This window comes from Carcharhinus amblyrhynchos, chromosome 8 (genome assembly GCF_965287045.1).
Source record: "Carcharhinus amblyrhynchos chromosome 8, sCarAmb.v2.hapA, whole genome shotgun sequence".
Classification (NCBI taxonomy): Eukaryota; Metazoa; Chordata; class Chondrichthyes; order Carcharhiniformes; family Carcharhinidae; genus Carcharhinus; species Carcharhinus amblyrhynchos.
Genome location: NC_137331.1, coordinates 93,897,036 through 93,923,633, shown reverse-complemented (window position 1 = coordinate 93,923,633; position 26,598 = coordinate 93,897,036). Strand labels below are relative to the sequence as shown.

Here is a 26,598-nt window from a genome sequence, read left to right as displayed (position 1 = left end):
GCAGGCTGGGTTTTTGCGACTCATGCACAAGGACCCCGAGGTCCCTCTGCACCGTCGCCTGCTGCAGTTTTTCGCCACGTAATAGTCCAAAGTGGACCACCTTGCACTTGCCAACATTAAATTCCATTTGCCAGTTCCTGGCCCATACGCCCAGCCTATCTAGATCCTTCTGCAGACTCTCCACACCCTCCGCGCAATTTGCCGTTCCACCAATCTTGGTGTCATCAGCAAATTTCGACACCATACACTTGGTTCCCTCCTCCAGATCATCTATATAAATGGTAAATAGCTGAGGCCCCAGCACCGACCCCTGGGGCACTCCACTAGTCACCAACCGCCAATCTGAATAGCACCCATTGACCCCCACTCTCTGCCTCCTATTTGACAGCCAATCCTCTATCCACGCTAACACCCTACCCCCAACTCCATGCTCCCTTACCTTCTGCAATAACCTCTTGCGAAAATATTTTACCAATAAAGTGGTTAGAATTGGACTAAACTTCCTGATAGGGTGGGGGGAGGCTGGTTCAATTGAAATATTGAAAGGGGAATTGGATCATTTTCTGAAAAGAAAGAAGTTGCAAGATTACGGGGATAAGGCAAGGGAGTGGAAGTAGGTAGAGGCTTTTTCAGAGTCAGTGTTGATTCGATGGGCTAAGTGGCCTCCTTCTGTACTATAAAGATTCTGCGATTCTGTTTGAATGATGGAGGGGAAATGTGGTCAGAAACTCATTTCAAAGTCAAATCTGATAGTAAGGTTACAAACAGTTTTCTTCAGCCACCACCATTTATCAGAGAGGGATGGGCTGGGCATCAAAAATACAGAGTTTGAAGCAGAGGAGGACAATGGCTTCAATCTTATCAATCGGAGGCAAATTCTGTTCACCTAATTACTGGAGGTTGGATAAGCAGTGTCTTCATGATAGATTCTCTACAGTGCAGAACGAGACCATTCAGCACATTTGAGTCTGCACTAACAATCTCACCCACGTCCTATCCCTGTAACTCCACGTAATTACCCTGCTACTTCCCCTGACACTAAGAGGCAATTTACCATGACCGATCAACCTAACCTGCACGTCTTTGGATTGTGGGAGGAAACCAGAACAGCCGGTGGAAACCCACACAGACACAGGGAGAACGTGCAAACTCCATAAAGACAGTGACTGAAGCCAGAATTGAACTCAGGTCCCTGGCACTGTGAGGCAGCAGTGCTAACCCACTGTGCCATCCTCAATTAGCAACAGTGGAGGAGTACTAGAGAGAGAAAGATGGTGGTGTTTGGGTGGCTGGATGTCATCAGCGTACATGAGGAGAAGCTGTCATTGTATTAGTCATATGCAGCCATTTATAGTCCAGCCATCTTCCCCTTCCGCTTTCCAACTGCCAACAGAGAGGCAAAGGAAGGATTTCCCGTCAATTTAACTAAAGCGTTCCCCCTTTTAAAGAGGGGCACACACGATAAATAAAATAACAGCAGTGAAACAAAAGGAGAGGGGTATGGAATTAAATCAGGAGGTCGTTGCTCTGCAACCAATCGGCCTCTCACGCTGGCCACCGTTGGCATGACATTGGCCGTCCTTGGGTTACCATGGTGACCTGCGGATGGTCACCTGACAACAATGGTGGGCGTCCTGCGGCCTGCCATTGGAGGGAAGCTCGGGAGCCTGGGCTCCGCCCTCGCGACGTGGCGCAAAGAGAGAGAGGGAGGTGGGGGAGGGGGAAGAGCGGAGTAGAGCTCGTAGCGGCCTCCATCTTAGAGTCGAGGTGAGGAAATGCACTGAGCTGACCGGGCAAGCGGCGGCGGCTTTGGTGGGGGCCGAGGATGAGAGGCGGATCTCCCGAGTAAAAGGACGAGTGACGGGTAAAACGCGGCGGCGGCAAAAGAGCGGACCCGATTACCGAGGAAGAGGCGACGGCGGGCAGGCAAAGGAATATAGAAAAACCCCGAGCTAACGGTTTCGGGTGGGGTTGTGGCCTGTTCAGTTTGCCTCTGTGTGGTGTGTGTGTAAGGGGGTTTTGTCAGCCTGCTTGAAGCTTCCCCCTCTCCCAAATATCAGCCCCATCGCTGTTGCCTTAACGGTTCATTTGAGGCGCTCTGAGTGTCGGAGCCGAGTTGTCTGAGCTCCATTCCGGCGCGGCGGCGGTATCGGAGGGGGAGGGCGGGTGAGTACCGCCATCTTGGGTTGAAGAGACCGGGATGGAGTGTCTCAATTCACGTCGAAGTCTTTGGGGGAAAGCTTCCCCGCCGCCGGTACAACCACCGTTTGAAGGGGAATGGCGATTTTTCCCCCCTCTTTTTCGTGGTGGTTATGTATTTTAATCGCGTTAGATTTAGATTACATCGAGGCTGACGCACAGAAAACGCTAGATTGACTTCGGAGTTTTACAGACCCTCTTTTCTTCCCCCCCCCCCCCCTCCTTTTTGTCCACATTTTTAAAAGCTCTTAATTCCCTGACTTGCTTCACATCCTTCCCCTGTGCTAAATTCGCCGATTGTTAGGGGAACGAAACACCTCATTGCTGTAGTTGCCAGCGCTTGTCAGTGGCGGTGCTGTTGACTGCCTGCCTCATTAAGTGTAGTCAAAGCAAAAGTTTGCTCGGGCAGTTTCCGCTGTAAATGTCGGATTCATTAACGGAAACATAAAAACTAGATAGACAAAACATGTGGGCGGTGAGCACTGATCTGGAGTGCGCTGCCGATAAATTTAGGTGCTGTCAAAATGGCTGGTGCAGTTGAACTGTTGGAACAGCTCTTCAATGGACTGGCACAACCACCATAAACTAAATAGATGAAAGCGAAATACTGGGAACGCTGGAATCTAAAACAGAAAGCGCTGGAAAACCTCAGCAAGTCTGACATTTACATTTCCTTTGCCCAATTCCACCCCCCACCCATGGTTTAAATCCCTTCTGATTTGCTTTTCTGACGAAAGGCCATCCAGATTCAACATTGGCTCTATTCTCTCCACAGATGCTGTTAGATCTGCTGAGATTTTCCAACATTTTTTTTGGCTAAATCGAGTTTTCTGTGCTTTTAAGACTATATGGATAAGTACTGGTTGAATCACTTCTGCAGCCCTTGCCTCTGATACCTCTTTTGAGAGTACTTCTGCTCTATGGGCTTTGCCATAAGTTTTGCAGAATCTTTGACAGTGTCAGGTGTATCCTTTAGCGTTACATGGCTAATGGAATACTTTTGAAGTGTTGTCACTCTGGTGTGGAGAATTTCAGCTGCCAGTTTGTTCACAGCAAGCTCCTATAGACAGCAATGGAGTCTGATGATAGCTAATCTTTTAAAGTGATGTTGGGTGGGATGCAAGTATTGGCCTGTGCACAAGAAAACACTCAAATGGTACCACAGATCTTTTTAACATTTTTTGATGTTTAACTTCATTTCAAACCTATTTAGGATTTTGCTTTAATCACTTTCTGTTGGATATTCATTGCCTTAATTTTGAAAGACAATTTCTTCCTTTTGCTGCTCCTAAATTTTAACCTAGTTACAGACTCGCCAACCTATGAATTATTAAAGCAGTAACACTGATATCAATTGTAAGGTTGAATAGTTTCAATCAGCCTTATCAAGTAAGAGACCAAATGTTTGTATGGTGCTATAGTCCATTGCAAAATCTTGCAAATATCTATTTAGTCTACTTAATGTTGCATATAATCAGGAGTGTGTAAGATTATATTCAATTAAGAGAATATAAGTGCATTAATACATAACAGTATTCAGGTGTATTCAGCTGCAATTCAAAGTTAGATGTAACTCTTTACACGTCAGACTTGTTCAGCAACTAAATTGTTTCCACTTTATCAGTGTTAGGCGCAGCGTGGAATTTCTGATAGGAATTTAAGTTTTGAAGGAGACTGGTTAGTAAGAAATACTTGTATTCTAGCATCATTAAATTTACAGTATAATAGCAGTGTTTTTTGCTTTATTAAACCTGTAATAGTATCATTCATCATTTGTTTGGTAACTTTGAGGTAAACTGTCAATTCCCTATTTGTCCATCTTGGATGTCCAGGTGGGTCAGCTATCCCAATTACATATAATACAGATGCTTTTATTTTCACGACTACAAAAAAATACAGTGTGCAACTGTTCAGTCTCTCACTGATTCATTAAAATGAACTGAAAATTGATTCTAAATCTTGCAGCACCAAAAGAGGTGCACGAGCTTAGTTCTATGTTAGCTGACTCCTTCCTAAATCTATATCCTCCATACATCAAACTGTGATAATGAGCATGTCTTTTCACCTGAGGTCTGGCTTTCTTTTCCTTTTATGGTAATTATGCTCTCCCACCCTTCCCCATTTTGATTATTGTTGGGCATCATAAACTATTAATGCTTTGCAGCTAAGTATCAGTTGCGTAGATACACAAGTCAGGTCCCTTCTCAAATTAGCCTCTTACTAATGCTGTACTAGAAATTTTGGATTGCAGGATGTTCACTTCAACCATCTTGCTTTGGGAGCTACATGTCTTAGTTATCTGGCAGGACAAGTATGACTTCTCTAATCCCCACCCCACTCTACTGTTACTGCAGCAAAATAATTACAAAATCATTGAATTTGCTGAAAAGATTAACGCTGGAGAGGCAATAATGCAGGAATATTGTTTCCTTTGAAATACGCTAGACATGCAAACCAGCAACAAATGGTAGATATTGTGAACAGGGGAAGGTGCTATTTGCCAAGGGAGCAAGTAAAAAGGGTTGATTGTGCTTGTTGAATGGATGAGTTAGAAGATAATCTACCTCAGCTTGTTTTAGAGGGTATGTGTGTGGATCTACATTGGTTCAAAAGACTGCAATACATGTACAATTTCTCCTAGGTTAGTGTAAAGGAGTTTATATACTAGTTTAAATCCTGCAGCCAAAATATCTTTAGATAAGAGCATGCATTGTTGGAAATTTGCACCATGACTGCCTGTGGGTGATGCTTGAAACGTGAGAAAGTTGTGACGGGGTCATTCTCAATGCTGTAGAACCGCTGAAGTTTGCAGCACTGAAGCAGGCCTTATTTCATCTGTGAAAGCATCTTGCTGAAACATTTGAGCTAATTCCATTGCCCCAAACTCTCCACATAACCCTGTATGTTTCTTTTAATAAATTTGGCTCTACCAATTTAAGTGCTGTTTTTATTGCTTTAGCACTTGCTGGAAATTGTATACTTAACTTATTTGAAAATATATTAAATTAGCCTGAAATTGTTCCAGTACTTCAGATCCCATCATGATATGATTCTATGTTGTATTCCCTTCATGACTTTAATGGGCTGCTTAAAACTGCAGTAATTGTAACTGTGACAAGTATTTTACTTGTGTTCTCTTAATTCTTATTAATAGAACTCAATTTGATTTATTGTCACGTGTTTTGGTATAGTGAAAAGTATTGTTTCTTGTGTGCTATACTGACAAAGCATTCCGTTCATAGAGAAGGAAACGAGTGCAGAATGTCCTGTTAGTCATAACTAGTGTAGAGAAAGACAAATTTAAGGCAAGGTAGGTCCATTCAAAGGTCTGATGGCAGCAGGGAAGAAGCTGTTCTTGAGTTGGTTGGCCTGTGACCTCAGGCTTGTCCACCTTTTCCAGACAGAAGAAGGTGGAAGAGATCATGTCCAGGGTGCATGTTGTCCTTATTATGCTGGCTGCATTGTCTACACTTCCTACGGCATTGACCATCAGTGGATGGGAGGCTGGTTTGCGTGATGCAATCAACATGCATTTACATTTTTACACCTGGTCAGCCATGCCCTTGTCTTTTGAACATATACTTTCCCATCCCTTGTTTTTCCTCCCAAAATCTTCAACCCTACACTTAGCTGCATTAAAATGCTCCAGCCACATGATTGTCCATTCGGTCAGCATCTTTTGCCAATCTCCTCCAGCCATGTTGTCCCCCCACCCTACTTTTACACTCCATGATTCAAAGAAATGTAATAAGCCCGAATGTGTAATCTCCCATGAAATTTGATCTGTTGTTGGAACCAATGGGTCTTTTGAGGTAATAAAGTGATGTAAGGAAAAGAAAAACATCTCCTTGACAGAGCACAAGGCAAGCAACACTTTGATTCCTGCACAAATACAGCAGGCCTGTGGCATCAATTGACTGGCCAGTACTAGCTTCATGTGACTACATGCCTATGGGCATGAAACACTTGGAATGTGTGCAATTGGCCAGAATTCAACAGTCTGACTTGGGTATGGCCCTGTGAAATATCAGAACTTGCACTTGTAAATTAAAGTACAAAATTACATATTTAAATGCAACTTTTAACATTTCCAGTCTATAATTTAAAACTAGTAAATGATCCAGTAACTGTCAAATTTTTAGTCTATATTTCAATGAAGTGCAGTTCTTTGTGGCTAGTGTCAGTTAATTTATTATTTCATCATTCCTAAATTACCCTGCATGCTCTGTCTTTTCTCTCTTCCCTCCACACCCCACCCCCAAAAGTTTTTTCACTAGGTAATTCAACAGTTCTCTGTAAACCTGGGCGTGCCCATGTTGTAATTCAGTCAGTGTTTGTAGTTGCAGTTTTACTTTATAGTAGCTCCCAGTCCAGACTCTAGTTTTTGAACATTTGTTTCCTGAGGTCTTAGCTGAATATTTCAATTTCTTTTGCCCTAGTACTAGTGTTTTTATTTCCCTTGTTTCTATTTCAATTAGCTAAGCTTTTTGATATTTCAAGAAGAAATTAGATGCAGGTCTTGGGGCTAAAGAGTAATGCAGGATGGGGGAAGGAAGCTGGAGCGAGATATTGAATTTGATAAGCTATGATCAAAAAGAATGAGGCTCAAAGGATTGAATAGCCTGCTGCTATTTTCTGTCACCTATATGAACCTTGCTCCCCCTTTTCTAGTCTCTTCAAAACTTTCAACTTCAACTTTCCTGCCCTTGCTACATTAGTTTAAATCACAGTTCTCAATTTATCAAGTTCATTTGATGCTATTGCAGCTGAAGTTAAAGCCTCCTTTTTGGTACATATTTTCTTTACACCATGTTCGCTCCAATATAAATTTTTCCTTCCTGACTACTATGCTGTCTCACGCTGATAATCTTCCCTAACCTCTTAAGGATTATAGCATAGAAAAGAGGTTGCCCACCTTGGGAGTTTTGTCTTTCAGTTGTTTCTATAGCACTTGGGGCGAATTTGATCAAAGGTTATGGAAGGACGTAGGATTAGGCTATTGAGTTGGACGATCAGCCATGATCATGATGAATGACGCAGCAGGCTTGAAGGGCCAAATGGCCGCCTCCTGCTTCTGTCTTCTGTTTCTAATTCCACAGAGTCCTCTACAAGAGTCAGTACTTTAATCTGTGGTGTTGATTACAACATAGATAGCAACTTTTGGCTGATGCCCAGGGAACTTCCAATTGTCTTTCAGCTTAATGTTAAGGATACAATGTCATTTGAGACTCCTGGTTGTCTCAGTGTGCCAGTACTATTAGTTGATTCTGAAGTGAATTTCACCTAAGATTTGGATGGGAGAAAGAGAGCAAGCACTAAATTTCAGCTTTTAACCAGAGCTTCAATTAGTAGAGACACTAATTGTGATCCCACAGTCAAATGGCCTACTTCAAGAAAAAAATGTGCATGTACATTTCACTTTACACCAGATTATTTTCTGGCATAATAACTGGCCTGTCCTGAAGCATTGTTTATTTTGACTTCTCCAAATGAATCTCACTGCATGTTGGTCATCTTGAACCTTGGTACAATAGCAGTAGTTAGCCCTGCTAGCTCAGCACTAGTGACTCCAGTTCAATTCTGGTCTTGGGTCATTCTATCATGTTAGCGTGGGTTTCTTCTATTTGCTCTAGTTCCTTTGCACAGTCCAAAGATATATTGGTTAGGTGGATTGGCCATGCTACATTGCCACTTAGCCCAAGATGTGTGGGTTAGATGGATTATCTATGGTAAATGTGGAGTTACAGGCATAGGGGAGTGGGCCTAGGTAAGCTACTGAGTTGGAGTGGATATAGACTGAATGGCCTCCTCTGCACTGCGGGATTTCTGAGATTCGCTTAGGCTATTAGATGTATTTGCTGTGTTGTTGGGAAGGTAATCCTGTCTGTTTATTTGATGGAGATGCCAGCATTGGACTGGGGTAACCACAGTAAGAAGTCTCAACACCAGGTTAAAATCCAACAAGCTTATTTGATAGTAAACCCACCAGCTTTTGGAGTTTGCCCCTTCATCAGGTGAGTGGAGAGTTCTGCTTTTGTTTTGGATCCAATGATTATAGTTCCAAGTTGGATTGGTGAGTGACTTGCAGGGAACATTGCAAGTGATGGTATTGTTCTACATCTCTTGCCCTTGTCCTTCTGGGTGGTAGAGGCACTGATTTAGGTCTTGAAGAAGCTTTGTGTTGCTTCAGTGCATCTTGTATGTGGTACTTCTGCCACTATGCCAGTGGTGGAGGGAGTGAATTTTTAAGGTGGTGGGTGAAATGCCAATCAAGCTGGCTGCTTTGCCCTGAATTATGTCAATTTGTTGATGGAATTTGCACTTCTCCACACAACTGGAGGGTACCGCATCACACTTTTGCTTTGTAGATGAACAGCCTTTGGGAAACCAAGATGTTACTTGCTGCAGAAATTTAGGAGCTGATCTCTGGAGGCTTGTCCAATAAAATTTCATAATGACCCCACACCCACAAGGTACAATAAGGCACTTGGTGGTGATTGCCAGTAAATACCAAGGAGAGTTGTCAGATTCTCTGTTGGAAATGGCCCTGCGCTCATTTGTATTAACAGTCCAAGCTTGAATGTTGTCCAGGTCTTGCATTGTGGATGTGGACTGTTTGTGTCTGAAGGATGTGAATACTGAAGCAATCATATGCTAGCATTTCTAGTTCTCACCTTGTGATGGTGAGAAGTTGGGCCTTGGGCACTATCCTGACTAATTTCTGCACTGGTCTGAGGCTGAGAGATTTGGGTTTCAATATCAACAGTAATCTGCTAGGTATGACACCAAACAGTGATCTCATCACTTTTGTTGGGCTCCATGATGTAACACATGCCGCTTTGGCTGCCTTTGACATCAGTGCCACCTCACCTCATGAATCTGATGTTTTGTCATGCTTGCACCTAGATTGTAATAAAGTCTGGAACAGTGGTCCTGATGGAACTCAAACTGAGCACCTAGTAATTTTTGTTAAAAGCCACCTCTTAGCACTGATTTGAGTTTAGGTGACTGTTCTTTTGTGGACCCAGGCAGAACAGCTTGTCTAATTTTAGGATCTGAACATATAGAACATAGAACATTACAGCGCAGAACAGGCCCTTCGGCCCACGATGTTGCGCCGACCAGTTACAAAAACAATGACCCACTAGCCTATACCAATCCCTTTTCGTCCATAAACCTATCCAGAGATCTCTTAAACGCCCCCAAACTAGACGCATTTACAACTGCAGCAGGCAGGGCATTCCAATCCTTCACCACCCGCTGGGTAAAGAACCTACCCCTGACATCCGTCCTGTAGCTACCCCCCCTTAATTTAAAGCCATGCCCCCTCGTGCTAGCTTTCTCCATCCGAGGAAAAAGGCCATCACTATCCACCCTATCTAAACCTCTAATCATCTTATATGTTTCAATAAGATCCCCTCTTAGCCGCCTTCTTTCCAACGAAAACAACCCTAAATCCCTCAGTCTCTCCTCATAGGACCTCCCCACCATACCAGGCACCATCCTAGTAAACCTCCTCTGCACCCTCTCCAACGCCTCCACATCCTTCTTGTAGTGCGGGGACCAGAACTGCACACAGTACTCCAAGTGTGGCCGCACTAGAGTAGTGTACAGTTGCAACATTACACTGCGACTCCTAAATTCAATCCCCCTACCAATAAACGCCAAGACACCGTACGCCTTCTTAACAACCTTATCTACTTGATTCCCAACTTTCAGGGATCTATGTACACACACACCTAGATCCCTCTGTTCATCCACACTATTCAAAGTCCTCCCGTTAGCCCTATACTCGACACATCTGTTGCTCCTACCAAAGTGAATTACCTCACACTTCTCCGCATTAAATTCCATCCGCCACCTCTCGGCCCAGCTCTGCAACCTATCTAAGTCTCCCTGCAGACTATGACACCCTTCCTCACAATCTACCACACCTCCAATTTTGGTGTCATCAGCAAATTTACTAATCCACCCAACTATACCCTCATCCAGATCATTAATAAAAATTACAAACAACAGTGGCCCCAAAACAGATCCCTGAGGCACACCACTCGTAACTGTACTCCATGATGAATATTTACCATCCACCACCACCCTCTGTCTCCTATCTGATAGCCAATTCCTGATCCAACTTCCTAGATTACCCACAATCCCATACATCTGCATTTTCTGCAGAAGCCTACCATGGTGAACCTTATCGAACGCCTTACTAAAATCCATGTATACCACGTCAACTGCCTTACCCCCATCCACCTCTTTGGTCACCTTCTCAAAAAACTCAATAAGGTTAGTAAGGCACGACCTACCCGCTACAAAACCATGTTGACTATTTCTAATCAATTCATTACTCTCCAAATAACTATAAATCCTATCCCTAATAATTTTTTCTAAAACCTTGCCCACAACAGAAGTAAGACTCACCGGTCTATAATTCCCGGCAAAGTCTCTGTTCCCCTTCTTAAACAATGGGACAACATATATAATGCATATAAAGCAGTCATCCTTCAATTTGTATTTAAAACAAGATATCACTTTTCAAAATTGAGTCCCTGGTCACTGAATAACTTGATTCAGCTTAATCAATTTCTCCCATCAAGATTTTGAAACTGGTTGCTTCTTTCTCCTTTAAAGGTTGCATTTTTGTAAACTAGCACCAAACAATTTGGTCTGTTGAGCATTAGCACTGCCTCTGGCCATGTTGGAACCTAACCTCAAGGTGCTTAGTGGAGTTTAAACCAGTCCTTGTACCACTTAATGCTTACCTAATAATATTGTATGGCATCACTGAATGCTTTGAAGATTCATAAGGCTGGATGATTTTTCACTAATGACTGGGTAAATACTACCCCACATGCCAGTGAAACAAGTGATGTTGATGAGCTGTAAGCACAAATGAGCTACCAAATTCACCTCTTAGATTGTGAAAAGAGTTTGTAACTCCAGGGGCATTGTTAATGACTAATAATGGGAGCAAATTAAATTGCCTTACGACAATAATATCCTGCAGTTGTAAAACGTACACTGTCCCAAAATGTTTGAGGTCTATTGACAAAATGGACACAAACAAAAGGAAATATTTTGAAGGGTGGGCAAAAGCTTGGCGTTTTGAGTCACAGCAATTGGCTATTTATGGAGGAAATTTGTAGGCATGAAGTCTGACTGAAAACATTACTACCAATGGTGGGACAAGAGGGTGTACAAAAGGGCAGGTGTAAACCAAGGAGCAGTAGGTGGGTTTCTTGGACTTGAATACAAAGCTTAAGAGTCTTGGAGGATGTCCAATCCACTATAGAATGTAGTTTCAGTAGAAAGTTGTGGGGTGGTGTTAAAGGTCACAGCAAAGCACTTGAGATAATGGAGTAATATAATTTGACCAAAGATTCAAATGGGTCTCTGTCCAGTGCAGTAAGGTTCTGGTTTCTAGCAGGTAGGCTGGAAGAGATGATCTTAAACTTGAAATCAGCACCAAAGCAGAGTCATGGCAGCCAAGGTTAATCTAGCAGAGCAATGTAGGCAGAAGAACCAAAGAAATGTGAGCAGAATCGCATTTTTTTTAAAACAGCACAAATAATTTCATAGCTTTAACTTGTAGATTCTACTGAAATATACACATTAACAATGGGGAGTTTTAAAACAAAGGAAACAGGCAGAATGTCAGAATTTAAAGAGATGACCTGCCAATCTGAGGGTCATCTCCTTTCAATCATAATTTTGCAGCCAAACACCTCAGCTCCATGTCCCATGTGCTGGCATCTTTTGTTTTCTATGTGCTGGTTTGCTTTCTTTTTCTAATATGGTGCTTTTGACATTATCTAGTTGTATTTTCTTGCTCTACTGTGTTTGCTACTTGAATTTTACCAGCTTGACAGGTTGGTATTGTGTGTTTTTGGTCAATTTGGGAATTGTGTAATAGGGACTAGGGTTAGTAGGTTGCCTTTCCCAGGCCTTTGAAATTCAAGGAGAAACTAACAGCTCCCATACATCTCAGCACTGCTGCTGAGATATCCTTTCACGCTTCTGTAACAGTATTCCTTGACGCTGATCTTATTTCCACTACCAAGCTTGAGATTCAAACTTCCAGTTAATAGCTGAAGAATGACATCACAAGATTTAATGTTTTAAAACTTTTTTATTATTTCAAATAATGAAAGCACTGTTTAAATATTAAACACTGTCTTCCTTTTGTAGGCAACTTATGCTTTAAACTGCAAGAGAAGAACGTTCCCCGTTTATACTTTCCACACATTGCAGTCCCCTTGGAATTACAGTTCTTGCGGCAAAAATCCACAGTTGCTTCCAGAGGGTTCCTGTTTCACTGAATAGGTGACCGAGTGACCGTCTCCAGGTGCTTTTCTCAATTTTCAAAAAGCTTCTTAATCCACAGCCTACAGTGAAGTCTGTTCTGTTTTCTTTTGGTTGCAGCATACATTTCTTTGAATAGGGAACCACGTGCTTTGCAGTGGCTGTGCTAGTTCACAAAAGTCATGCAGTCTTTCTCCACTGACCATACAGAATGTCTGTCATATTAATCTGTTGGAAAGCTTCTAATTTGATCTCAATGGCTTCCTTAGGATCAAAGCCAATCATTTTTACCTTTCATTCATTTTAAAAGTAAATGAAAGTTTACAGTGCAACCATTTAGAACCTGGTACCTTTGACACCTTTCTGGAACTTTGGGAGATTCTGCCTACTCATGAGTTACAAAATAGCTATCATTGCCTTCAAACTTCTACACTTTGCACCTTCTCTAAATCAATCCAAGCCTCCTTTTGATCCTTAACAAGTAGACTACTGAGGATTACTGTCTAGCAGACCTTGGAGCCCGACTGCCTTCGTTTACACTAAATTTAAAGATGCAGTACTGAAATACCTTAAGCCCTAACTGTAACAATCTAAACCTGTCTTTCCAAAATAATTCCTAGATATTTTAACCATTAGTTTATGGTTTAGTGCTGTCTCCACTCATTTGTGGGCATTGCTCTGGTGCATGTGCTGTTCTCAAACCAGATTTTTTCCATTGTTTTGCTGCATTCATTTTCTGGAAATTATAATTGAGATCTGTGATCTGCAAAACATAGGTTTTCTTAATTATCCCCAAACGCAATTTCTTTGGGTAGTATTAAAGCTGTCTTTTTTTTTTGCAAGTTGTAGTCATTATATCACACAGGAGGCTATTCAGTCCATTTCTATGCCACTTCTCTCTAGAGCACTCCACTGAGTCCCATTTTCTTAGGTATATTGCTGTAGTCCTGCAAGCTTATTTACCTCCCAAGTATGTACTTAATTTCCTTTGGAAATCCTTGATCAACTCTCCTACTACCATGCTTTTAGGCAGTGTGTTCAGGTCATTGCCACTTGGGCAATATTTTAAAAAAAAATCTGCCCGTCACCACCTATCTCGATCTTAAATTTGTGTCTCAATCCTGATACCATCAACTAATGGGAATAGATTTTTTTAATCTATCCTTCCTAAACCTGTCGTCTTGCACACCTATCAGATTTCACCTTGCCTCCTTTGCTCCACCAAGAGCAATGCCAATTTCTCTAACCTAACCATGTAGCTACAATCCCCCATCTATGGAAGCATTCTGACAATCTCTTCTGCATCCTCTCAAAGCCTGTCTGTTCTCCTAAAATCTGGTGACCTGAAATGAATGCAATACTCTAGTTGTGATCTAACTGGATAGAAACCTAGAAGAAAGGAGCAGGAAGCAGCCATTTGGCCCTTTTGAGCTTGCTCTACCATTCGTTATGATCATGGCTGATCATCTAACTTGATAGCCTAATTGTGCTGCCTCCCCCAAACCTTTGATCCTATTTGCAAGTGCTGTATTCAGCCACTTGATGAATATATTTAATGTTTTGGCATCAGGTAATGAATTCCACAGGCTCACCACTCTTTGGGTGAAGAAATGTCTCCTCCCCGTTTGACAAAGTACCTCATAAGAGGTTATTGCAGAAGGTCAGGGGACTTGGAGTTGGGGGTAGGGTGTTAGCGTGGATAGAGGACTGGTTGTCAAATAGGAGGCAGAGAGTGGGGGTCAACGGGTGCTATTCGGATTGGCGGATGGTGACTAGAGTGCCCCAGGGGTCGGTGCTGAGGCCTCAGCTTTTTACCATTATATAGATGATCTGGAGGAGGGAACCGAGTGTAGGGTGTCGAAATTTGCGGATGACACCAAGATTGGGGGAACGGCAAATTGTGCGGAGGGTGTGGAGAGTCTGCAGAAGGATCTAGATAGGCTGGGCGAATGGGCCAGGAAATGGCAAATGGAATTTAATGTTGGCAAGTGTGAGGTGGTCCACTTTGGTAGGAAGAATGGTAGGAAGGACTATTACTTACGGGGCGAAAAACTGCAGCAGGCGACGGTGCAGAGGGACCTCGGGGTGCTTGTGCATGAGTCGCAAAAACCCAGCTTGCAGGTGCAGCAGGTGGTCAGGAAGGCGAATGGGATGCTGGCCTTCATAGCGAGGGGGATTGAATATAAAAGTAGGGAGGTCTTGCTGCAGCTGTATAGGGCATTGGTGAGGCCGCAGCTGGAGTACTGTGTGCAGTTTTGGGCGCCGCACCTGCGCAAAGATATTTTGGCCTTGGAGGGAGTGCAGAGGAGGTTTACTAGGCTGATACCAGAGTTGAGGGGGTTGAACTATGAGGAGAGGCTGAATAAACTAGGCTTGTACTCGTTAGAGTTTAGAAGAATGAGGGGAGATCTCATTGAGATGTATAAGATGATGAATGGGATGGATAGGATAGAGGTGGAGAGACTCTTCCCACTGAAAAAAGACAGTAGGACTAGGGGGCACAGCCTCAAGATAAAGGGGGGGTGTTTTAGAATGGAGTTGGGGAAGAACTTCTTCACTCAAAGGGTGGTGAATCTCTGGAATTCTCTACCCGTTGAAGTGGTGGAGGCTGCCTTTTCAAGAAGCGGGTTGATGGGTTTTTGATAAGAGAGGGGATTAAGGGTTATGGGGAGAGGGCGGGAATGTGGAACTGAGCCACGACAGATCAGCCATGATCTTATTGAATGGCGGGGCAGGCTCGAAGGGCCAGATGGCCTACTCCTGCTCCTATTTCTTATGTTCTTAAACGGTGTAACCTGAATCCATAATCCCTGGTTCTGGACACTTCCTCTCTTATTCCCTTTCTTCCTCCCTTGCCCCCACCCCATTGGAAATATCCTCCTTGCATCTACTCTTTCTAGCCCTGTTAGAATTTTAAGTCTCCATGAGACTCCCCACTCATTTGCCTGAATGCCAGTTGAAACCATCCTAATGTAATAGATCTCCCCTCATCAGTCTTGCCATCCCTGGAATTAACCTGGTAAACCTTTCTTGCACTCTCTCCAGCAAGAACATCCTTCCTCAAAAGATCAAAACTGTGCACGTACTCTAGGTGTGGCCTCACCAAGGCCTTGTATGATTGTACAGCACATGCTGCCCCTGTAGTTGAAACCTCTTGCAACGAAGGCCAATGTGCCATTTGCCACCTTTACCACCTGCTGCACCAGCATGCTTACCTTCAGTGTCTGGTGCACAAGGACACCCAGGTCTTGCTGCACACTCCTCTCTCCCAATCTTTTATAACAGTTGAGTGTAAATTTCCCTGCTTTTGAGCACAAAGCTTTATGTATATTGCTAATGACTCTTAATACGTTTGAGATGGCAGGATTGTTGCCAAACAGGGAGAGATTAGATTGACCAAGTCTGTGTTTGCTGCAGTTTGGAAGAATTGCAGGATCTAATTGAAAGTTGTAAAATTCTGACAGGATTGGATTGACTGGATGCAGGTTTGTTACTTCCTCTGTGGGGGATCTAGGCTAAGGGGTCACAGTTTCAGGGTACACAGGCCATTTTTCACCAATTAGGAGAAACCTCTTCACTCAGTAGTGAACCTGTAGAATTCTCTAGCACAGGCTGTGGAGGCCACATCACTGAATATATTCAAGAAGTAAATAGATTTCTAAATTCTAAAGTTGTATAGGGGGGAGCAAGAGTATGTGGTGTTGAGATAGAGGATTAGCTGTGATTGCATTTGAATGGCAGCGCAGACTCAAATAGTTTACTCATTTTCTACGTTTCCATGTCCTGCTGCCTTCAGAGATGAATGCACATGAACCTCCCCAGGTCCCTGTCCCTGCATACCTTTTCAGGACTCTGCTGTTAAATCTATATTGCTTCTGCCAAAATGCACCACCTTGCAATTCTCTATTAAATTTCATCTGTCTTTTTGTCTGCCTATTCTACCAGCTCACGCCTTGTTGCAGTCAGTTGATATCTCACATCCTGATAATCTCCTGGAATCATCAGAATTTGAAATTTCCCTCTTTTTCTTAAAACACCACTTGTTACCATTTCCAGCTTGGACAAGCATCACATCTTGAAAGCTAAATACTACAGATACTGCAAATCTGAAATAAAAACAAATTGCTGAACAACTCAGCAGGCCTAGCAGCATCTGTGCAGAGAAAGTTAATATTGAGTTATGTTTTCTAAGATGCTGCCAGACCTGAGTTTTCCCAGCATTTTCTGTCATTTTGTTTGTCTTACTGAATCTAAAACTATCCAAAGCCACTTTCTAGCCAAGCTGGCACTGACTATTTATCTTGTGAATCAATCTTTTACGTGGTACTTTCTCAAACTCCTTTCTAAAATTCATAAAGACAACATGAATTACATTCTGTAACCTGTTACTTCATCAAATAATTTGATTAGATTAATCAAACTTTAAAAATTCATATGTGCTCTCCTTACTGCTAATTAACTCAACCCTCAAGTCCCTTTTAATATTTTCCCTGATTTGTTTCTAAATTACCCACCACTGATTTAACTACAGACCAGTTAAACCTGGAATGTCCTTGTACCCTTTGTCACCCTTCATATTATGAAGGGCTTAACATATTTGGCTGTTATTTCCTTTGGCTGAAGAATCTTTAAAGCCCAGTTCATAAGGGCCAAATCATTTTATGACAGGAGAAATTTCTTCAGAGGGTTGTGAATCCTTGGAATTATCTACCCCAGAGGATTGCATCCCAGTGTCTCTCTTCCTTCCCTCCTCCCCCCAACCAACCTCAAACTGGAAATGATTTTACCCAAGTCCTAACTGATTGTTTTTCCAGTGTTGCTGCCAGAGATCTTGCACATCTGTGGTTTCCCTGCAGATTTTGTCCCCTTTTTCTCTGTCACTAATTGGAAATCTCCAGAATACCACCAGTCTATCTGTTTCATAACTAACCAGTTGGATTTCCTCCTTATTCCCTCACAGATATCCAGTGTCTTTCCTAATCAGTGTTGTCACCCTACCTTTTCCCTTCCCTATCTTTTCAAAACACCTTTTAGTATTAAGTACCCAATGCTCTTAACCATGTTTCTGCTACCACCACTGCAACATATTTCTATATGACTATTTGCCCTTGTAGCCTTATTTCCCATACTGTTTATATTGATATATTCTAAACCTGCTTCCATTCCAATCTAATTTGGTACTACTTCTCTAGTACTATCCAAGCAATCTGCACCCTATTTTTCTCTCCTACTTCTATTTGTGGGTGCTCACTCACCCACTAATTAAACCGTCCCTGTGAAGGTATTGGTTCCAGTCCTATTGTGGTATGAACGATCCCTTGAACAGGTTGTCTCCTGCTCTAGAACTAATCTCAGTGCTCCAGGTCGAGGTTTGATCCTCTTCTATCCTTGCAGTGTGCGTTACTGGTAATCATCTAGAGATTGTTACTTTTCTGAGCCTCCCTAGCTTTGTTATGGTGTTGATACCTGCCTCCCAGATACTCTTGTATCACATATCACAACTTCTGGCCTGTTTCTTTTCCCATGCGGAATATTCTGCACACTGATGGTATCAGAGGGGCAACATACCTTGCAGGACTTAAATGATGCAGAAACACCTGTCTAATCCCCTGGACCTTAGAATTTTCTTTGCACTTTTCTTCCCCTGCACTCTGTGCTCCAACCTACCCCTTTTTCCTTGTCCATTGGTCCTATCATCTCGACTTCACACTTTCAAGATGTTGTCCCAAAGGGTCTCCAGTACTGAAGAACACACACCTTGAATACTCTTGCACTGCCTATCTCTTACTAATCATCTGATGGCTAATAATCTACTGTTCTTGTGTAGGTGAAGAATAATAATAACCTATTTCTCAGATCAAAGTGTTAAAGAAGTAAAACTTACAAATGCTTATATTCAGACTGCAGTCCTCTGGGCAATTTAAATCTGCATCAGTCAGTGTAGATAACTTGCAGGAGTGTTTCATTATTGTCTCAATGCACATTCCCTGTCTGTATTTGCCTGACACTTTTAAATCTTTTTCAGTTTAATATTAAACCTCGTCTAACCAGAAGCTTAAGCCATGGGGGGTTCACTTACCTCATTCCTCAAAAGCTTCCTTGGAAAAAAGGAAATGCGTATTCTCATGGTGGGTCTAGATGCAGCTGGCAAGACCACGATTTTGTACAAACTGAAATTGGGTGAAATTGTAACCACTATTCCCACTATAGGTAAGTGAGTTTAGTTTGAATATTAAATTGTTGATGTGAACTAAAAGGTGCTTTTATTGAGATTTTCATGCAAATTAGATTGTAGTAGAAAAATTTGTCCAACCTGTGACCATTGCAAGTTAGGTCGGAAAAGACTGTTTATATTGCATCTTATCAAAGCAGTTCAGATATAATGCATTGCTCTGAAGTGATTGCTTTTAACAGCACTTAAATTTTTGGTCATATTGCCTGTGGCAACCTTGACCTTCTGTGACCCCCTGGGAGATGAATGGCCATTATCTGATAGAATTCTTCAAGATGGAGAGTGGAGTCGGTGTTTGAGCCAAGGGTCCTGAATCCTAAAGGAAGCTGAGGCATGAGCTGGCAATGATGGATTAGGAAACATTACTTAAAAGGATGACAGTGGATAGGCAATATCAGATATTCAAAAGAGCACGTAGGTGAACTGCAAGAATTGTTCATTCCTGTCTGAAGCAAAAAAAAACAGGAAATGTGGTCACACTGTGACTTACAAGGGGAAATAAGAGATAATAGATCAAGGAAAAGGCATACAAATTGGTCAGAAAAAAACAATAGACCTGAGGATTTTGAAGCAGTTTAGAATTTAGCACAGTTGGATTGAAGAATTGATTACTGTGGAGGGCAGATAAGAGAAGATTGTGAAGAAAAGATTTGGTGAAGACACGTGGAGGTCCCTTACAGTCAAATTATAATGGGGAGCAAAGAAATTGCTGACCAACTAAATACATTGGTTCTGCCAACAAAAAGAGGACACAAATGCCATACCAAAAGTGTTGGAACACTGTTTAGTGAGTGGGATGAGCTCAAAGAAATAGAGAAGAGGTATTGGAAATCGATGGGATTGAAGGCTGATTAATTCCAGGGTTTGTTAATCTACATCCCAGAGTAATTTAATTCTGGAAATAGTGGATGCATTGGTGGTTACCTTCCAAGATTCTTCTATATTTTGTGGAACAGTTCTTACAGATGGGAGGGTTGCTAATGTAACCCTGATATTTTTAAAAAGGGAAAGTAGAAAGAAAACAGAAATATAGACAGTCAACCTGACATCGGTAATGGGGAAACATCTGGAGTTCAAAGAACAAGTTCATTATCAAAAAACTTATAAAGCACTTAAACAGTGGTAGAATCAGATGGAGACAGCATGGATTTACAAAAGGGAAATCATGTTTGACAAATTACTGAAATTTGAGGATGTAACTAGTAGAGTTGATGAGGTGTTTTGGATTTTAGGCTTATGACACAGCCCCTCTAAAGAGATTAGTGCATAGGATTTGGGGTAGTGTATTGAGATATATAGACAGCTCATTGGCAGACAGGAAACAGTAGGAATTAAAGCATCACTTACTAAATGGCATTCAGTGAGTAACTAATAAGTACTGCAGGGATCAGTGCAGGGACTCCAGCTATTCATAAATATATTCATGATTTAAATGAGGGAACCAAATGTTATCTCCAGATTTGTGGATGAGACAACAGACAGTGAGTTGAGAATGCAGAGATGCTTCAGTATGACTTGGATAAGTTGAGTAAGCAAATGCATGACGGATGCAGTAAAATGTGGATAAATGAGGTTATCCACTTTGGTAGCTCAAACCAGGAAGTCAGATTACCTGGCTATAAATTGAGAAAGGGGAATGTGTTATGAGACCTTGTTGTCCTTGTACATCAGTTGCTGAAGGTTAGCATGCAGGTAAAGAAGGCAAATGATATGTTGGCCTTCATAGTCAGAGAATTTGAGTACAAGAGTAGCAGTGTTTTGCTATAATTATGCAGGACCTTGTTGAGGCTGCACCTGGAATATTGTGTGCAGTTTTGGCCTCCTTAGCTGAGGAAGGACGTTTCTACTGTAGGAGTGCAGTCAGGAATAGCTTGCTGCAGTTACACAGGTCCTTGATGAGGCCACACCTGGATTATTGTGTAGTTTGTTTCCTTATCTGAGAAGAGTAAGAGCAGTGCAGTGCAGTGAAAGTTTACCTGACCAATTCCTGGGGATCACATGACTCTCATGAGAGATTGAGTTGGTGAGGACTATATTCACTGGAGTTCAGAAGGATGAAGGGGTGGAATCTCATAGCCTGTTTTAAAAAAAAAACTAATGAAATTAGGCAGAGTAGATGCAGGAAGTATGTTCTTGGTGTCCTGAACCAGGGGTCATAGTTTAGGATATGGGGTAAATCTTTTGTGACTAAAATGAGAATTTTCTTGTGGTGAAATGTTTGTTACCACTATAAGCAGCTGCGGCCAAATAATTGTATGTTTTAAAGTATATTGTTCCTGGGGCAGATGGAATTGGAGGGTATTGGTTGGGGGTGGGGGGGGGGGGGAGAGCAAGAATGCTGAGATCACACTTAAATTGGATGATAATGAATTGTGGTGTAAGCTTAAAGCACCAAATGGTCTATGTATAGGATGCAATTTTTAGTGGTTTCAAAAGTGTTTAAAGTACATATGGGTGACATTGTGGAGAGAGGGAAATATGATCCAGCTTTTACAAGTTGTTCTTTTAAGGAGCTGCTCCTTGCTAGTGGGCTCCATGCACCATCTTGAACAAAAAACTAATGTGGAATACGGTAGGGGGAGTTACCCCCACAAGAATGTTGTGCAGCAGGTGGTGATCTGGGAGGTAATGATTAGAAGAAAGGCTGTCAATTCTACATTTGGTATAATGTTTTGTTTTTCCTAGGCTTCAATGTAGAAACTGTGGAATACAGGAACATTAGTTTCACAGTGTGGGATGTGGGCGGACAGGACAAGATCCGTCCACTTTGGCGCCACTACTTTCAGAATACACAAGGTGAGTGTTTTGCTGTTGCTTTGATTTTTGTGATGTTGCAGTTCAATATTTAGGATGCATTGTTATATTTTTCACTCCTGATTGGCTAGCTCTTAACTTTGGAGAAAAGTTTGTGGCAAGCAAAGTTGTTTGTGGGCTTTGTGCTCAGTTACATGGCTCTTGATAAGACGTCTCTCAACACCAGGTTAAAGTCCGGCTTTATTTGGAATCATGAGCTTTCAGAGCACTGTTCCTTTAAGTGAGTGGACCAAAGCCACTCATTTGATGGAGCAGTGCTCTGAAAGCTTGTGATTCCAAATAAACCTGTGTGGACTTTAACCTTGTGTTGTAAGACTTGGTGTACCCACCCCAGTCCGACATTGGCATCTCCGCATCGTAGCTCTTGATGTCAGCCACAGAGGAACTAAGCCCCTACACTTTCCTGCAGGCAGGAAGATAATCCATTATCAAGAACAAAAAATTAAGTCAGCATCTTCCTAAAGCTTGTTTGAAAGCACCTTGCAAACCTATGACCTTTACCTAGAAAGAAAAAAGGATATATGGGAATGGCAAGCTATGCAAGTTCCCTTCCCAAGGCACAGAGCATCCTGACAAAAAAAAATCACTTTTCCTTCACTGGATCAAAATCTTGGAATTCTTTTAACAGCACAGTGGACGTACTTCAGATAGTAGCAATAATTCAGATAAGTGTTCACCCCACCTTCTCGAACAGTTAACAAATGTAAATATTGGCCTGTTTCCATCCCATGAAATAAAAGTTACAAAAATAATTCCATTAAAGACTGGCAACTAGCAGGTTGCAGTGCTGCTGAAAGCTCTGGGTGTACGATTTGCACAACGTTAAAATCTTTTTTCTCAGCTTTGGATATAACATGAAACTGAACAATTGACACCTCTAAGTCACAAGCAGTAATAGCCCTCAGAAGGTTCAGAGCTTGTTCTGTTCTTCTATCATTTTGGATCTTTCTACTCAATGGCTTTAGTTGCTCTGAGATGGAGTTGTCTCTTTAATTCATTGACCCAATACTCAGATCTGTTATATAGAATGGGTGCAGAGAGTGACCTCCTCTACTGTTCCATCACCTGTGCTTTAACCCCAATCATTAAAACCTTTCACCAGAGATATTCAGCCAGTGGCAGACCTTACCTTATTGTAACCCCTCCACAATTTGGAGATTCAGTAAGGTTGACCCATGAAGATGTCACTGGTTTCAGTGCCATGCAAGGATTTTGTCCCTTTTTTCCAGTTAAGGTTTCAGTAATATTCAGTAGGGCTTCTGCCACCAATAGTGTCTGTGTTCAGATGCCATGTGGTCACTTGGGTAAGTAGTAAAGTTGAAGTTGACCTGAGACTCCAGATCCACAGCAGTTCTATTTTCTATTACAGAACATTTGAAAAAGAACAACCAGAGACTGCCCAGTTTCAACTTTTGCAACATATCCAGCACTGCCTTAAAGTCCTTCCTAACATTGAGGCTTGTTCCAAAATTAGGAACTATCCAACAGACAAAGCAAGTCCTGATAGTCATGCAACACAGGAAAAAGTGCATGCCAGCAGTGGGAGCAGCATACAATAGAGCTAAGCAATCCTACAACTAGCAGATGAGACTGAAGCTCATAGTGCTGCCATATTCAGTTGTGAATGGTGGGAGAGATATCCCCATCCTAAATGTCAGGAAGTCCAGCACATCAATGCAGAGTACTAATTGATCTATTTTTAGTTTCCTGAGCTCCCCAGCATCACAGAATCTAGTCTTCAACCAATTTGATTCACTTTGTCAAGGCCCATAGCCTTGATTTTTCACACTAGTAGTACTGAAGGCTTGTACTCCAGAACTAACTGCATCCCTAGCTAAGATGTTCCTGCACAGCTACAACACTGCATTCATTTGGCAATTTAGAAAATTGACCAGGCATATACTGTCCCTGAAAAGCAGGGCATAATCCAATCTGGCCAATTGCTATCCCACCTGCCTGTACTTGTCAGGTAACTGATGGAAGGTGTAAGTGTCATTAACAGTGTGATCAAGCAGCAGCTGTACAGTAATAACTTGCTCACTGATAAGTTTGGGTCCTACCTGGCTCCTGATTGCCTTACAACAGTGGTCCATTAAAGACCTGACTTTCAGAGGTGAGTGACTGCTCATTTACATTGGGCAGCATTTGATAGTGTGGCATCGAGGAACTTTGACAAAATGGAGATAAAAGGGAATCTGGTTGGAGTCATACCTAGCACAGGAAAATGGCTGTAATTGTTGAAAGCCAATCAAGTTTAGGATGTTGCTGCAGGATTTCCTTCAGGCTAATATCATGAGCCCAACCATCTTTAGCTGCTTCAGCACAGATCTTCCTTCGATCAGAAGTGGGAAATTTAGATGACGGCAGTATTCATGCACAAATGCTTCAGTGCAGAAGGAGTATCAGCAAAATGCTGGACAGTGGGCTGTTAAGTGGCACGTAACATTCATACCTCAGTACCAGGCAATGAGCATCTCCAAGAATCTAACCATTTCCCCACTGACATTTAATGGCATTGCCAAAGCCTGACCAAGTTAGTGTTGTAATATTGTCCATAATGCTTGAATTGGTGCAATTCAACAATACTTGAGATTGATCCCATCCAAGGCAAAGCAGTGTGCTTAATTAGCACCCCTTCCACTACAGTGGCAGCAGCATGTACTTTATTCAAGATGCACTGCAGCAACTGCTGAGCCTTACAACTTCTGATCTCTACTTCCATCAGCGATGGCAATGAGAAACTGCCTTACCTTTATTAATAATTACTTGTGTTCCAGGTTTGATTTTTGTGGTGGACAGTAATGACAGGGAGAGAGTGAATGAAGCTAAAGAAGAGTTGATGAGAATGTTAGCTGAAGATGAGCTCCGAGATGCTGTGTTGTTACTTTTTGCAAACAAACAGGTAAGTGTTAAACCATGATAGAATAGTCAACATTGCGGTCTTGGCCTTTTCAACAGTATCCTCGTGTGACACCTGTCAGCCACTGTTGCATTGCTACACAATCTTGTGATAGTGTCCTAAGCCACCTTGTAGATGTATCACTTCTTTCTGATTTGTCATCCTGGCTGAAACATGCCAGCTACATGGGAATGCTTGGGTAGCTGCAATTTGGGTGTTTTGAACAGTGTTTTGTACTCCTGTGTCATCATAGTATCAGTTTTGATCTAGTTGCTGCTTACATGGGCACTTCTCTTTCAATTTAAACCACTTGCATACTTTTATATGACTGCTTTTAACTGCTAAGTGCCATCTGTCAAACTCTGCTTTTCCCAAAGATGATCTTTTCATCAGCAAGCGGTAGGCCTGGATTTGAATATATTGGTGCATTCAATTCTGCATTTTTTCCCCTCCAGGATCTGCCTAATGCAATGAATGCTGCAGAAATCACAGATAAACTGGGTCTGCATCAACTCCGTCAGAGGACCTGGTTCATCCAGGCAACCTGTGCGACCAGCGGTGATGGCCTGTATGAAGGACTGGACTGGCTGTCCAACCAACTCAAAAGCAACAAATAGCTCCACCTTTTTCCCTTCCTCCCTCCCCTCCTGCCCGTCCCTCCTTCCCTGCTTTATTATGTAGTGTGGCAAACTGCTACTTTGTGGTATTGGGTGCCAGGAACCTGCTTCATTACATCCAATCACTAGAACTCTAATATCACGCTGTATGGGTGAGAAGTACAGACTTGAAAGGAAATATGTGGTTTCTTATTTAAATGTGTATATATCGTCCCTCTTTTTGTAATGAGGCAGTTTCTTGCTACTCCTATGCAATATATACCCGCCCCCCCCCCATGGTTCTTTATTTTCCCTTCTTTTGAAGGTTTAAACTGACTTGTAAGTATTAAGTGTAGGAAAGGGATATACAGACATCTTAGAAATGGGAGATGCTTATGTATGCTCCCAACAGTACAAAGCACTGCAAAGTATGTTATCAGATTTGGCTTGCTAGCTCTGAAACAAGGCTGTTCCATGGTGTGGGGTATGGCTTTTTGTTGGAGGGAGGGAAGCTTGCATGTGACTTATGATTTTTTTCAACTTTTTCCTAAATCTGTGATTTCAGGAGTGAAGGACTGCTTGTGATTTTATTTTAAAATTTTAACATACACTTTGAAGTGATTTCTAGGTTCAGATTCTCTTGCACTATTCTGAGTCAGTCTCATAGGTTGCTCAAGTATCCCTTTCCTAGACCTATACAGGCTGCATTTGAAATTCAACAGAATAAAATATATTCTAACCCACATTTTTTTCTGCCTTCTGAATAATTGAAATCCAACTCTTAAGGCTTCTTCTGAGCTGATAATGATTTAGTTATATTTTACAGTGGAGTTAATTGTGAACAAGAAGCCACTTTCACAATATCATTGTGTTGGGGAAGAGCGAGAGAAAAGGAAGAGAATAAGTCTTGAACTGTTAAGTGAAGCACAAAGATGAGTAGCCAAGAATGCCTAATTTATATCAGCTGTTTGAATTTGGAGTCTTGTGCTGACTCTTCCTCTTGCTTATGGCTTGCCCCATACTGACAGTAAGCTGACCGCAGCATGCAGGCACTGTTGGGTCAGATGAAAAATGATCTTTTTGGCTTTCATTAATTAGCTTGTCCTTTTGGCTAGTGTATAGTAGGTAGCAATGTCCAGTGAATGCACCTAAAACACCACCCCTTGACCTTTTTTGTTTTCCAGTGTGTTGATGCTGCATCTGAGTCATTCCATTTTTGGTGTTGTGCAAACATATTTCCATCAATTCCTATTTCTTCCTTGTTCCCCATGCCATCTGAATGTTTGGAACCCAAAGCAAGACCCCATCCACCTGCTACATGAATACTGCAAGGACCTGGTTTGCCAGCAGAAAAGCTGTTTTTTTTTCTTTACCTTAAAGGCTGAGAAATATATGGACAGTAAATACCTGGGTCTGATCAGGATGAGTTAGTGGTGAAGTTATTCCTTTCATTACACACACTACAAATCAAATGTTTTGTATACTTGTTTCAATTTTCATTTTGACAAGCACTGTAATTAAAGCTGTTAGAATAAAAATCTCTTAAGATTCCTGAA

The 26,598-nt window shown here is 42.0% G+C and overlaps 1 protein-coding gene across 2 annotated transcripts; it reads left to right on the top strand.

Moving 5' to 3' along the window:
- The first annotated feature begins 1,678 nt into the window (after nucleotides 1–1,678).
- On the top strand, nucleotides 1,679–26,598 carry arf1 (ADP-ribosylation factor 1). 2 transcript variants are annotated; one of them, XM_080194521.1, is made up of 6 exons: nucleotides 1,679–1,767; nucleotides 12,388–12,544; nucleotides 18,527–18,711; nucleotides 21,419–21,529; nucleotides 24,325–24,449; nucleotides 24,902–26,598. In XM_080194521.1, the coding sequence occupies exons 3-6, from the start codon at nucleotides 18,564–18,566 to the stop codon at nucleotides 25,061–25,063; spliced, it is 546 nt and encodes a 181-aa protein (XP_080050647.1). In that variant the 5' UTR covers nucleotides 1,679–1,767; nucleotides 12,388–12,544; nucleotides 18,527–18,563; the 3' UTR covers nucleotides 25,064–26,598. The 2 variants fall into 2 exon arrangements, with proteins under 2 accessions (XP_080050647.1, XP_080050645.1); XM_080194519.1 differs by having other exon boundaries at nucleotides 1,749–1,864.